This window comes from Canis lupus, chromosome 15 (assembly GCF_011100685.1).
Source record: "Canis lupus familiaris isolate Mischka breed German Shepherd chromosome 15, alternate assembly UU_Cfam_GSD_1.0, whole genome shotgun sequence".
In the NCBI taxonomy this organism is placed as follows: domain Eukaryota; kingdom Metazoa; phylum Chordata; class Mammalia; order Carnivora; family Canidae; genus Canis; species Canis lupus.
This window is the reverse complement of record NC_049236.1, coordinates 23,575,570-23,590,892: the sequence shown is the minus strand read 5'-3', so window position 1 is coordinate 23,590,892 and position 15,323 is coordinate 23,575,570. Positions and strand designations below refer to the sequence as shown.

The 15,323-nt window shown below is 42.1% G+C and overlaps 1 protein-coding gene across 2 annotated transcripts in view; it reads right to left on the bottom strand.

Annotated features, from left to right (window-relative positions):
* Positions 1 to 14,277, bottom strand: part of ACSS3 (acyl-CoA synthetase short chain family member 3) — a 142,482-nt gene extending 128,205 nt beyond the window's left edge. Inside the window, exons 1-2 of one of the 2 annotated variants that reach the window (XM_038558560.1) lie at positions 13,970 to 14,277; positions 13,397 to 13,549 (exon numbers count right to left, since the gene is read on the bottom strand). In XM_038558560.1, the coding sequence (XP_038414488.1) occupies positions 13,397 to 13,549; positions 13,970 to 14,277 (461 nt within the window). The remainder of the gene's footprint in view (positions 1 to 13,396; positions 13,550 to 13,969) is intronic. The other variant, XM_038558561.1, reaches the window with a different exon arrangement.
* Positions 14,278 to 15,323: the final 1,046 nt, after the last annotated feature.

Genomic DNA, 15,323 nt, shown 5'->3' with positions numbered 1-15,323 from the left:
CTAATTTGACTATCTCAATACCATTGAGGATAACTTAAAAACTTTATTATTCTCTTTTTCCCTAGCCCTATCCTCAAAATAATCTTAGAACAGTATAAAAAACTCTATCTTTGCTTTATCCTTGCCGATCCCCCCAATATCTAACATACATATTACATTCACAAATAAAACATTTTCCATTAACATTTCCATAATTTGAAACTTGAATACAGTGCTGCCTCCATTTCCTGCTAAGCCCACTATTTCCCTTTATTCTCTTTGCTGTTAGTTGACTTTTCTTCACCTTCTTTGTGTTAGCACCTCTAGCAGAAAATGAGATGTTGTACAAATGGATAAAATCAAAACTGGATGATTCTTTTAACTATGAAAGAAAGATTCATTAGTTAGAAAGTGGCTACTGTTGATCAAAATGTGAGGATGTATCCTCTAGTTATTAACACCTCAGCAATCAAAGGCAATTCAGAGTAGAGCTGACTCTAAAGTAAAACACATTTTAACACCCATATTTTCAGAAAATTGTAACTGGATAGTCCACATCACTCGTAATTACTCTTTTTTAAACAGGAAAATGAAAGCGATCTTATTGCAAGCAAAAACACTTTTTTTTTTCCTTTGATGTATGAAGTTGTTCTTCAAAGTTACACTCTTATCTGGAATCTCATTCAGCACCTGGAATAGTTCCTGGCTTGTAGAAGGCATAGTTGATAAATGTTTGATGAGTGAACAAGAGACAGAAGGAAAGGATGCAGGAAAAAGTTAAGTTCATGAATGAATAAATTCTAGAGCCAACAAACTCCACTTTTATAAATATAACAGGCCAACCAACATGGATGTGTGTATATAAATGTTTATATGCACCAGGCTTGTTTTTAAATCTATAACACTGGTTTTATAATAATAAGATGGGACTAATTGGAGAGGAATATGATACAGTGCTAAGCTGATACACTTTAAAGCTTTAAACAGATCTAGTTTTTCATCCCAGATCTGCCACCTGCATGCCAAGTAAACGTGAGCAAGTTGCTTAATCTTCCCTAAATTCTTCTTGAAGAATGAATGTGCTTAATTGAACACCAATAAAAAATAAATTTATAAAAAAAAGAATGTATGTGCTTGAGAAGTTAAAAAACTATGGTAAGGAGTATCATTATTACTGTGGTAATACATTTTATATTCTCTAACACTTTAACACACACTAACACATACACATGTGTGCACACTCACTCATACAAACACACAATAGAGTAAAATTATATTCTAGGACCAGAGATTTTGACTAAAGAACACTATTATTTCTATCAGATATAGACTTTGAAATAACTAGATTTTTAATAAGAAAAAAATCTTTCTAATTAAAGGTTTTTTTTATCAATTATAAATTTATTTTTTTCAACTATAAATTTAAAAATTAATTATTTTATAAGTTAATTAAACCTAAAGCAGAGAAAATTTTATCAAATTAGATCTACTACGCCTGTAATCCCATTTCAAACAGCTCTTGAAGTATTCAGGTGAAATAATGAAATGTTTATAGTAAATAGTAGAAGATCTTGTACAGTCAGGATCCAACATTTTAAAACAATAATAAAACTAATTTCATATTTTCTAAAATTCAATCTCTTAACAGAATATGATCAACTTTTACTTCAAATAACAATAGTAAGATATATATCATCATAGCGAAATCATAAGTGTGTCCTAGAAAAATAATATTTTTGTATTATCTCATTGCCATCACTTTTTAAAATTCTTTTTAAATTAAGGCATAATTGACATATAACATTATATAGGTTTCAGATATAAAATATAATGATTTGACATTTGTATACACTATAAAATAATTACCACAGTAAGTCTAGTTATCATCCATCACCACACAGAGTTATAATTTTTTTTCTTTTTTCTTGTGATGGGGACTTTTAAGATTTACTCTCAGCAATTCCCAAATATGCAATACAGTATTATTTATCAAGTATAGTCACCATGCTGTACATTACACCCCATGGCACATATTTTATAACCAGAAGTTTGTACCCATTTCATCAACACCCTTTTTTTTTTTCATCAACACCCTTTTGATCCCCACTTTGGCAACCACAAATCTGTTCTCTGCATCTATGAACTTGGGTTTTTGTTTTGTTTTGTTCATTTGTTTCATTTTTTAGATTCCACATATAAGTAAGATCGTTCACCATTCATCTTTTATCACTTTTTACCAATTATTTTCATTTGGTCAATAAAATTCGGTTTATTTGGTTAACTTATTGACTATGAAATGACTAATAAATGATAATCTGGTAACTCTTAAATTGGTCCAACTCTTAAATCTGAAATGCTTGGAATCTGATATGTGCCAGAGAGACAACTTTTTCAGTCCATACTCACATGGATACTTGGTCTATACCATGTAAGTAGGATATTTACCTCCTCGTAATTAATGTGTGTGTCTTTGGCTTGATGATTAAAAACTCATGCTGACTGTAAATTAGTCTCTACTACAACTTCAAGATAAGTGAGCTAAAGAGAAGCAAAGGGAGCCAACTGCCTCATTATGAAACTTAGACCTATATAGAACACAAACTAGTGCAGCCACTCTGGAAAATTGTACAGAGATTCCTCAAAAAGTTAAAAATAGAACTATCCTATGACCCAGCAATTGCATTATTATGTATTTACATAAATGATTCAAAAATATTGATTCAAAGGGATATATGCACCTCCATGTTTATAGCAGCATTATCAACAATACCCAAATAATGGAAAGAGCCCAAATGTCCATCAACTGATGAATGGATAATGTGGTATAGATATACAAGAGAATATTACTCAGCCATAAAAAAAAAAATGAAATCTTGCCATTTGCAACAACGTGGATGGATCTAGCCAGTATTACCCTAAGTGAAGTAAGTCAGAGAAAGACAAAATACCGCATGATTTCACTCATATGTGGAATTTAAGAAACAAAACAACCAAACATGGGAGGGAGCGAGGGGGAGAAAAGAAACCAAGAAACAGTCTTAACTACAGAGATCAAATTTAGGGTTACTGGAGGGGAGGTGGTGGGAGGATGGGTTAAATGGGTGATGGGTGCTAAGGAGGGCACTTCACTGGGGATGAGCACTGGATGTTGAATGTAAGTGATGAATTGCTAAATTCTATGCCTAAAACTAATATTGCACTGCATGCCAACTAACTGGAATTTAAATAAAAATTTGCAGAAAAAAAAGAAAATTTCAAACCCTTTGATGCCTTGATATAAAGAAGATTCATGAGCCATTTTGGGGTCTGGTAGGATGGATAATTCAGGTATAACTATCTATAATTTATATAGGAACCCAGATAGTAGATTGAAAAGATAAATCTGCACATGGTGATGTTTCAAAATCAGGGCAACTGATAATACACCAGGTTATGTGCATTCCACTGTGGATACAAAGATGCCTGAGACCTGATCCCTGCCTTTCCATTACCTAGTCATGATTTGTTAAATTATTGGTGAAAGTATCAATGGAGTGTGAGCTTATGTAGTTAGACGCATGGTGGATGGAGATGAGCATTGAGTATTCTTTGCCAACTAATTTAAAGGGAAACACGATTCAAGGTGATATGCTTTTTAGGGAAAAAAAAATTAGTTAAGAACATGTGTAAAAGTGGAATCTGGGAAACCAGTGAAGATTTACAGTTCCTCTAAAATGAGAGAGTGGACGAAACACAGATGACAAATGAAGACAAAGGAAGCTACATCTCTCATTAAAAGTTTTTAGCATTTTAACAAAGTTCTCATTCTTTTCTACCTCTTAGGTCTGGACATCTAAACAGTCACATGATGACGAGACAGAAGTTAAAGAGTGTAGTTACAACTCATTATAGAAACTGTGCTCCAAAAAATGAAATAAAATAAATTAAAAAAAAAAGAAATTATGCTCCACAGAGTGACCCAACTTGGTTGAAAAATTAAGTCCACCACTAGATACCGAGTCACTTAATCACTCTGTTCTTTTGTTTATACAGCTATAGAAGTGCATTATGACTATACCTATTTCATAAGGTGTTGGCGAGATTCGAAGAATATAGTTTTAGCGCAGGGCCTGAGGCAGGTAAGCGTTCAGTAATTAGTTACCTGCCTTTGTATTGCCATAGTTGTTACTATTATCATTGCCGTTACTGAGAAATAATACATCAGCACAAAAGAAAGGAATAGCTCAGGCATGAGCTAGAGAATAATCACACATGAGTCCCCTTCTCATTCTATTATAGACTCTACAGATACCCCAAGTTTTATTGTGACACACCTGCTAAACACTCAAAGGAAGCATTTAACGGTTTTAGATCATTTTTATTCCCAAAGTCTGGCAACATCTATGGAATAACACAGGTAAGTGAGAAAGCCCACAACTCATTGTCCTTGTACTGAATTTCAAAAAATAAGATATATATTGCAGATATATATTGCATATATATGTATGCAATATGATTTCTGAGAAACTCATCCCTGTACTTAACATAAGCCATTTATCAAAGTTTGTCCACCCAGCCCCAGGATTAAGATGAAAAGCAATGAAAGAAAAACAGGAAAGAATACTGTATATGAATGTGTAAATCAGTAATAAATGCAGTAAATAAAATCAACAAGCTCCATAATTATAAACATACAAGAAGTCCAATATTTTCTTTTACTGCGAGTCTGGAAGACAGGAAAATTTTTAAATATTCATACTTGGATGAATTAATTAGGCTATTTATCACCATGTTCTAATAAAAGTAATATTAAAGCATATTGTAAGCAAAGAATAATGTGGCCATTGTAGATTTTCCTTAAGCCAAAAACCAACAGAACATTTTTAGAGAGAAGGTTAATACTGTTTTCTAGTGTGCAGGAAATATTTTTAAAGTAGGTAACAATTAATATAAAGCCTCCCTCTCCCCAACTTTCGGACCATAAATTAAATATTTACATATAATATATAGTTCATTTTTTCAAAGAATATCAATCTAGTACTCCATATATAATATGGATATTTTCCAAATATTTCTAAGAATTGGGTCTAGATGTTTTAAATTACTTTTAGTGCCTTCAGTGGAGAAGGGATAAGAAAAGAAAGAAAAGCTAAAATTAAATGAGGCAGGCAGCCCTGGTGGTGCAGCGGCTTAGCGCCACCTGCAGCCCGGGGTGTGATCCTGGAGTCCTGGGATCGAGTTCCACGTCAGGCTCCCTGCACAGAGCCTGCTTCTCCCTATGCCTGTGTCTCTGCCTCTGTGTGTGTGTGTGTGTGTGTGTGTGTGTGTGTGTGTGTCTCTATGAATAAATAAATAAATGAAATCTTTAAAAAAATTAAAGTAAATTAAATTAACTGAGGCTCTTATTATAGAAACACTATAATGTAGTATTTATTTATTTATTTACTAACTTACTTACTTACTTACTTGAGAGAGAGAGCATGTGTGAGGGGCGAGGGGTGTTGGAGGGGCCGAGGAAAAGGCAAAGAGAGAATCTTAAGCAGGCTCCGTGCCCAGAGTGGAGCCCGACCTGGGGCTCAGTCTCACAACCCTGAGATCATGACTTGAGCTGAAATCAAGAGTCTGATGCTGAGCTGACTGAGCTACCCAGGCATCCCTGTAATGTCGTAGTTAGAGGAAGTATAGAAGCTAAATTCAGACTGCCTGGGTTCAAATCCTAGATCTGCTACCTACTAGTTTTGTAAGTTCAGGCAAGTTTCTTAAACTCTCCATATCTCCATTTCCACACGTATTAAATCAGAACAAAAAATGACCCTATCTCACAGGGTGGTTATAAATATTAAATAATGAAAACACTCAGTATTGTACCTGGCTTCTCATAGCATGGGCGCGCACACACACACACACACACACACACACACACAAAGCTTAGGTGCTTTTACTATATGCTGGACACTATGTACTCTAGTACCCAATCATCCCAACAATTCAATAAAGTTATTATTTCCCTCTCAATAAATAAGGATGAGATGGATTATACTACAGTAACAATCGCAAACTCTCTGTAACTTGCAAAAATCAATGGTAATTTCTTACTCGTGCAACTTCCCTGTGGGTTCAAGGTGTTACCAATGCAGTTTTCAGTTTGTTATCAATGCATTTTTGCTCACCAGTCCAGACTACTATTCCAGATGTGCTACACAATGGCCGTGGCTGCCCAGAGGACTTAGGATTGAAGCATTTGCAAATAAAAGCTTCACCCTGAAGTAACAAACCCTCCTCTCACTGCATTAGCCAAAGCTGACCACATAACTCTGTGTATATGGGGAAATCCAATCCTTTTGCGTGTCTGACATAGAGAACAGATACCGCTGAACAATAATACCCATCCCAGACCAATTTTATAAATTCCCCCATTTTACAATTATTTGGGCGGAAAGCACTGTTCAAAGAGTAGAGCCAGAATTCTAACCCAGGAATCAATGTGTTTTCTCCACTAATAATGATGATCCTTGACTTTTTTTTCTCCTACCCGCCAAAATAACATATCTAACAAACCCCCATTGGTAACCGGCAAACTTCATTTGGCCTTGATTAAGGAAGGGAGTTTGGAGGAAGTTAAAGTCAGGGTATTTGTGGTTTAGAAAAGCACTTAACTCTCAATTGAGAATCAATAAAAACTCTATGAAAATAAGAAAAACTGTGGCATGGAAGCAAAGTTAGATTAGTACAAAAGTAGACCTTTCTAAGCTCCAATGCTTTGCTTACAGTTATTTAGCAAATAGTCAATAATGAGGATTATATGTCCCTTTGACTACTACCTGCCTTACTAATTTTTTTTTTTTTTTTTTACAAACATCTACATTGGTCATGTCTACTGTAGATACTAAGAATTCATTCTTTCTAAAATCTTCCCAAAGTTCTTTAACTTACCTGATATATCTACTTGGGAGAGATGTCTTGAAGCGATTATACTCGGAAAATACTTTTATTCTAATATCAAAATCTAAAGAGAAGGTATTCCTATTTCTCAGAGTTAGCTCTTAAGTTAAAGACCTACAGAACTTAATTGATGTTTTCCCACTTAGAAACATTTATATTTTAAATCAGTAAAATTCACTAGTCACCTAAAAGCCATAAATTAAATTGTACCACTCTCTAACTTAGAATATGGAAGGGCTTATTTATTTAGTTATTTAGCCATTCCAAGACTTTCAACTGGACAACTTCAAACTAAAAATTCCTTTTTTTTTTTTTTTTTTTTTTCAAAAAAGATCTTATTTATTTGAGAATAAGCAAGAGAGAGTACGAGCTGGGGGAGGAGCAGAGGGAGACGGAGAAGCAGACTCTGGGCTTGATCCCAGGACTCCAGGATCATGACCTGAGCCAAAGGCCGATGCTTAAAAGACTGGGCCACCCAGGTGCCCCGAAACTCAAAATTCTTAAACTTCAGCTTTCCTAGATATCATAAGAATAGTACTCCTCCTTTCTATGCACTTTTACCTCATTTGGCCATAATTCCAGCAAAAGCAAACATAATTAATCTCTCTTATTATACGTTCTCTATCAACATGGTTTAGATAAAAGATTTGAGTTCCACATTCAGATGTGCTTCTAAAATTGTAAGGTAAAGAGCTTATTAGATTCATATATTGTCACAGAGATTCATTAGCCTCCTACATATTTCTCTTATAAATGTCACACCACAATGGAAAGCAATGAGTCGCTGCTTGTTGCTTATGAAAGTAAAATTCTTAAAAAAAAAAAAAAAAAAGAGAGAAAAAGAAAGAAAAAAGCAGCAGCAGTAGCAGTGGTAGCAGAAGCAAATTAACTTCAACCACTGGATTTTTTTCCTCAACTAATAGCATGTGGCATGAAGGAAGGAAAAGTAAGCCACCTTCCAGGAGGTGCTAAGAGTTTGGATTTTCCCCTGCACCTGGTAGTTGATCCGGTCACAGCTGATTGAATTTCCATTGTTCATTGATTGTGCCATTTGTCAGGCAATCCATCCTTGCTTATGTAATCGCAGCATTCCTGTAGTTCACTCTGTTCTGTCCTGAAAGTTCAGCAGCATGACGGACTGAGAAAATTAGATATGGCACAGGGTCAAGCTGCTGACCTTCAGAATATAAAATAAGGCCCATCTTTTAAAATTGGTCTTTCTCAATGAGGTTGTTCTGTGGGACTCGATTTCTAACAGGCCATTTTTCATGCTGACCACGTACCTTCTTAAAATGTTTTTTGTATTTCTAAAAAAATGATCATTTAAATTTTAAATATGCCTGCACTGTGCACAATATTATGAATAAATTCATTTCATTTAGAGTTTGTCAAAAGGGGACAAATTTTTCATCTTGAGGTAAGCTTTTCACCTTCAAACCAGAATTAAATAGCATTTTAACAAAATCTGATAAATATGAAGGAAAATACACAGAATCTTAATAAGTTAAAAAAAAAAAAAAGACTAATCTTCCCAAATAGTTTAATGTGGCTGACTAAATAATTGCCAAAGTACCAAAATTCAGTAGGGCAATTAAATTACTTTCCAGTTACATAAAATCCACATTATATTTTCCTTGTTTTCTTTTGAAACAAAGTCAAACTCCCAGAAAACTTACAAATATAAGATAAAGAACTCTTTCTCCCTCTGAACCGCTTACTTACACAATGCCTAATAACCCAAGAATAATTCAATTTAGTGAATCAACAAATATTAATTACTTCATTCCTTTTCAACCGTCTCCTTATCGTCTCTGTAAACTAATAATCAAATGTGTAGATACCTAGAGAAACAGAATCGTTACAGTATATAACAAGAACATACAGATTGGCCGAGTGGCTCTTTATTTTATCGTTCAGACTTTTCCACCGAGTTTCTTCCACGAATTTCTAGTATCTAAACAAACAAACAAACAAAAAATAGATAAGAAGCCAAAGTTCAACCTGCAAAAACAGGAAGACCTGTTAATGAGGAACAGGTTTCAAAATAAGCAAAATTCCCTTCATTCCTATGTCACAGATTTCTAAAACAATCCTGAAACTACCTTCTGAATTTGAGTACAGTAGTGTCCCCCCGCCCCCGCCCTTAACCGTGGTTTCACATAACGACTGTTTCAGTAACCTGAGGTCAATCTCAGGCCTAACAGTTTGTCACAGGGCCTACATCATTCATTTCACTTGATCTCATCATGTAGGCATTTTATCATTTCACACCATCACAAGAAGAAGAGAGGTGAGTACAGTACAATAAGCTATTCGGAGAGAAAGAGACCACGTTCACATGATGTTTATTACAGTATATTGTTATGATTGTTCTATTTCATTAGTTCCTGTTAATCTCTTATTGTGCCTCTTTTATAAATTAAATTTTATCATAGGTATGTATATATAGAAAAAAACCGTACATGAGCATTCAGTACTATCCACGGTTTCAGGCATCTGCTGGGGATGTTTGAATGTATCCCCCATACATTCATAAGGGAGACAGACTACTGGCTACTTCATACCCCATGGCCTTTGCATATGCTGTGCTCTTTGCCTGGGATCTTCCTCCCCATGTTTCATGTCTAATCTCTACTCATTGGGATCTCAGTTTAAGCATCATTTCCTCAAGACTCCTCCCATGATCCTTCTAGAGGAGGCTTTGATACATCCACCAGTACCCATTGTATTTCAGAGTATCTATTGCAATTCTAAATAAATAGCTTTGTGATCATTTGCTTAATGTATGTCTTCCCTGCTGCCATGTGGTGACTTCCTTCACTGTCTCTTCCATCATTTTCTCTGTAGCATCCATACAGTAAGTGAATGACTGATGTCTAACTCTTAGGGACCATTTTAAGAGTTGGAGGGATTAAACAACCTTTATCTCATAGCTAGTAAGTAACTGAGATCTCATATGTCGAAAAACCTATACACTTTTCATTATAGAAATATTAACCAGGGGATCCCTGGGTGGCTCAGCGGTTTAGCATCTGCCTTTGGGCCAGGGCATGATCCTGGAGTCCCGGGATCGAGGCCCGCATCGGGCTCCTGGCATGGAGCCTGCTTCTCCCTCCTCCTGTGTCTCTGCCTCTCTCTCTCTCTCTGTCTATCATAAATAAATAAATAAATAAATAAATAAATAAATAAATAAATAAATTTTAAAAATGTTTGTCTTATTAAAAAAAAAAAAGAAATATTAACTAACCTGAAATCATTTCCTAAGAACCGACATTTAGTTGGAGTCTTTCCTTTTCAGCTTATAGTCACTGTTATTACATGTTAAATTCTAAATCAAATAGTATATAACAGTCTCCTCATGGAATGTTATTCAAATAAAAATAAACAAAAATGGATCGCAATGCTTCCATAGAAAGGAACAAACTGATGACCTAGACAAAAGAGTCAACCACAGTGCTTATTGCAAAAGTGGATTGCCCAATCTTTACTTCAGAGAATCGCAGCTGGATTTCAATTTCAGAATAGGCAGCAGGATGTCTAATTCATGAGAATAACGAAAACATCCATTTTGTTGTTCCAGGATTGGAGAAATTACTAGAAATTCTAATTGCTTCACCTTTGACTGCAGTTTGCCACCGAAGTCTCCAAAATAGAGACCTTAGTACCCCCAAAACAAGGTGTCAACCATGTGAATTAACCATCAAACTGTGAGAAAAGGTGGTTCTTCACAACTTCCTAAAGCACTGACATGTAATTGGGATTTATTTTTTCAAAGATCCCAGAGATTACGGTACCAGAAATATATTTTCAGGGCTATTCACTTTCGAGACCAAGTCCCTTCAGTTTATCACCCTTAAAGATTTCTATTCCATGTTCCTCCTCCTGCATATGTAAACAACACAGGGATAGTTGGGTAGTTATGCCACGTGAAAGCCCAGGTGCATTACCATGTATGTGCTGGAGCTTTTCATAGGCCTACAGATCCTGAGGTGAGTGTACTTTCATGAAAAACAGGCAGGATTATAATGAAGAAGAAGTCAAAGGGCATCAGAGATCTCCATCCCATGTAAGTCAGCCCCATCTAGGAGAAGAGAGCTAGCTGCAGCAACTCCTCCTCAGTTTACTTGAAGATTTGGCTCTCCACATCTCCACTGCCCAGATCCCAGCTACGAAGAAAATAAGCAAGTGTCTCTCACAGTAAATTGTGCCTATATCCCCTTACCACCTCCCAAAGACGTATAAAAGCAAAAATCATCAAATCTACATATTGTTATTTTGCTATCATTTTTTAAACTCATACGTCAGCTCTGCCTCAGACCCTAGGGATATAAAGACAAAAAAAAAAAAAAAAAAGAGAGACCTTTGTCCTGCCCTTGAATTTAACTTTATAGAATACTGTTGACCTGTGAGGGGTATCTGCAAATAGGTGTCCAACACACTAATGGATTCTACTTGAAATTGAAAATGCTTATTGATGAAGTTTAAGACCTACCTCCAGTTCCCTGCCCAACTCTGCTCTGCAAACCAAAATTCTTAGCAAGACTGAATCACAGCTGCTGAAGTAAATACAGACTCAAAGATTCACCTTTATTCACTTTGATCTTTCGGGCCGCTATAAAACAGGTATGGCCAAGTGATTCCAAGAGGACAAAGATGAAGAGTTCAGATATAGTGTTTATCAAATGTCAGTGATCTACAACGTACTGGATTTTTGAAAATACAAAGACCCTTTGGCAAAAATCCTCATTGAAAGCATTGAATGCACACAATTTTAGAAAATTCACGCAAGCGATTAGAGATAAAAAACAAACAAACAAACAAACAAAAAACAGAAAAAAAAAACAAGTTAGAAAAAAAATCTCCAGGTCTAGGAGCACAGGCGTAGATCAAGTCGGTCAAGCATCTGCCTTCTGCCCAGGTCAGGAGATCCTGGAACCCAGGCCCACATTCAGCTCTCTGCTCACCAGGGAGTCTGCTTTTCCTCTCCCTCTGCCCCTCCCCACCACTTGTGCTGTCTCTTTCTCTCAAATAAGTCAAAAAATATTAAAAACAAACAAACAAAAAACTCCAGGTCTAAAATACCTATTTGATGGGCCTTTGACTTCCATGTTCGCTGCACTCACGGGGCCCCTACCAACCCCAGCCCCAACCAACCCTCTAGAAACCTGTGCTTCCCTTGCATTGCCACTGCCACTGCCTTACATCTGGTCCTCACTGGTTTTTACTTAGAACATCCCCATGGCTTTTTTTTTTCTCTCCCCATGGCTTTTTAATGAACTTCTCTCTGCACATGGTTTTAAGGTGGACATGGTCACACAGATAATTTTCAGTACCACCCTTCATGACAGATACGCAGACACAGAAAGAACTTTGAGAACCCACCCTTAGAAAAGACCATAATCTCTGCTTTGATCTGAAAAACACAAGAAGGGTTTCCTGCTCCTGAAATGATTGTGTTCTCAGAGCGCAAGGACAGCAAGTCGGTTTCATCCGAACCATGGTCTTAATTCTTTACCCATTTGATCCTCGGACCACTTCTGCATTTATGTACGAGAACACTGGAGCAGAGAGATTAAGTGACTTAGCTGTGCACACACAGCCAGTAAGTGGGAGAGCCAGGTCTCAAACCCAGTCTCCAGCTTCGTCCACCACACTCTTAGCTCACAGGCACATTCGGGTACGGGGACCTCCACATCCACAGAGTGCTTGGGTCACTGCCAGGTATACAAAAGAGGGCCAGTCGAACACGACTGAAAACATGGAACCAGAAGAGAAAAGGAGCTCAGATTCTAAAAGGTAAACTATGTAAATAGTCCCAAACAACAGAGAGAGGTCACGGTGAGCATCCAGGACGGGTCCTGGTTGGCTTGCCTTTCTCCCATCCATGTCTCCTGCTCTCAACCAGGAAGTATTTGTCAAAAGCAAACCTGTGTCATCCCCTGCCCCCCCCCCCCCCCCCCCCCCCCCCCCCCCGGCCTCATCTCCCTGATGGGAATTTGGAAATCTGGGAATCCCCACTGTGTTTCTCAAACTTTTACAGGAAACCTCTTTCCCTAACGGCTGGCAGATGGCAACCACATTCTTAAGGACTAGCCACACGGCCTAAGGAGCACCTACAACTAACCCTCACCCTCAGTACCCTGACAAGGCTGGCATTTACTCCACAGTGTATCTCTGTTGTGTTGTAATGTAAAAATACTGTTTATAGCTACTTATAATCGCAACTGTAGACAAAAAAAAAAAAATTATTCTTACTGTGATTTCCTGGCCTATCTGTGCATACTTTTGCAGTACCTCCGACTACGGTTTCATACCCACAACAGGGCGATGGATCAACTCCAAGCCCTTCCCAGCTCAACCCCTGGTCCACCACCCCCTCTCCCACCTTTCCAGCCACACAGCTACTTGCAACCAGAGTGACAGTGACACCGCAGCCTGTTTTCCACCCCGAGTCTTTGGGAGTGGGCTCCCTGTGCGCCTTGAGGGAGACACCCACCCTTCCAAGCCCCACTGCGGTGCGGTTTCACCGAAGCCTTTCCTCCATTCTCTCCCCGTCTGCAGTGTGGACACCCGGTCATACTTCCCTCCTTTGTCCCACGCTGCTTGCCTTGGGGTCCGTGGCTGTGTCCCATGCCGGCCCGTGGCGGCCCTGGGGACAGGCCCTGGTTTGAGTCCATGCGACGTCCTGGGTGCCCGGGGGAGCCCTGCCACGCCGCGTGACCTCTGGTCTAAGGGAAATGGGGCTCACAGTGGGTAACCCAGTCCCTCAAGAGAAGGCAGGAGAGTTGACTGTAAAGTTTAACTTTTTAAAAAAAAAAAAATTTATTCATGAGACACAGAGACAGAGAGAGAGGCAGAGCCACAGGCAGAGGGAGCCCGACGGGGACTCGATCCCGCGGACCCCGGGTCACGGCCTGGGCTGGGGGACGCCCCACCGCGGAGCCCCCCGGCGTCCCTATAAAGCTGAAGTGACACGCAGATGCAAGGGGCCGCGCACCTCGGGCCTCGGTTTCCCCAACACAGGCCCGGCCCCGGGGGGGGGCGGCGGGGGGGCGCCCGGGGCACTCACCAGCTGGCGGCCGGCGGGTGTCGGTCGTCCAGCGTCCTGGTCCAGGGCCGGTACCAGCTGATCTGCTCGGCCGCCGCGCCCCAGAACCGCTCGGGGTCCGCCGCCGCCGCCGCGAAGTGGCTCCGGTACTCGCCGCCCGCCGCCAGCGCCCGGCAGCCCGCGCCCCCGAGGCCGCCCCGCGCGCCGGGCCCCACGCGAGCCCTGCGGGCCGGGCCGGCTCCCCGCGCGGACGGGCGGGACCCGGGCAGGGGCCCCCCGAGGCCGCCGGCGCCCGCGACTTGGCGGCACTGCAGCCAGGACGGCTTCATCGCCCGCGCCCCGGCCCCGCAGGTGCGCCGCCCGCGCTCCCGACCGCGCTTCCCGGGCGGCGGGGGAGGGGGGGGGGGACCGCTGGGGGGGGGGCGGGGCGGGGTGCAGGGGGCGGGGCGGCCTCCGGGGGGGCGGGGCGGGCGGGGGCAGCTCCCGGGGCCGGGGGGGGGGCCAGGACCCGGGCGGGGTTCGGGGAGGGGCTTGGGGGAGGGGGCGGTTCCCGGGGGAGGCTCCCGTGGGGGGCGGGGCGGCTGGGGAGGCGGGTCCCGCGGGGGCAGGGAGGGGCCGGGGGGCGAGGCGGTCTCTGGGGGGCCAGGGAGGGAGCGGAGTGGGCGGAGGGGCCGGAAGGGGCGGGGGGCGGCTCCCGGGAGGCAGGGAGGGGGCGGGGGGCGGCTTCCAGGGGGGGCGGGGGCCGCCCGCGGGGGGGCGGGGGGCGGCTCCCGGGGGGCAGGGAGGAGGCGGGGGGTCGGCTCCCGGGGTCCTGGGCGCCGGGAGGGGGGCGCTGGCAGTGTGGCCGGAGTTGCGGGAAGAAGCAGCGCGGAGCGGCGGGGCGGGGGCGGGGGCGGGGGCGGGGGCAGCCCGGGGGCGGGGGCGGGGGCGGGGGCGGGCGGCGCTGGTCCCCGACTTCGCAGGGCCCCGGGGCGCGGGTCGGGGCGCGGCTCGCGGGCGTCCCCTGCCCAGAGGGGCGGGCGGGGAGGCCTCTCCGGCCTGCGGCGCGACCGGACGGCCCGGGGCCCCGCGACTGCTCTACTCCCCGAGCCCACAGCCTGCTCGGAACACCTGGAGCGGCTCCAGGAGCCGGGACGGCTGCAGGCGAGGGTGCGGCCGGCTGCTCGCAGGGGCAGCGCCGGGGGGCGGCGGCCTCTGCGCTGGGGAGCCCCTCCCCCCCGGGCACCTCCCCACGACGGCCCCCCCCCGGCCCCTCCCCTGCGGCCCGGACTCCCCCACAGGCCTTGGCGCATCTCCCAAGGTGCCTCTTGGGAGTTTGGGGGGGCCCTTTTCTGGATGCTGTTAAAAAAACAAAGCGGAAAGGAGGACCCAAGTA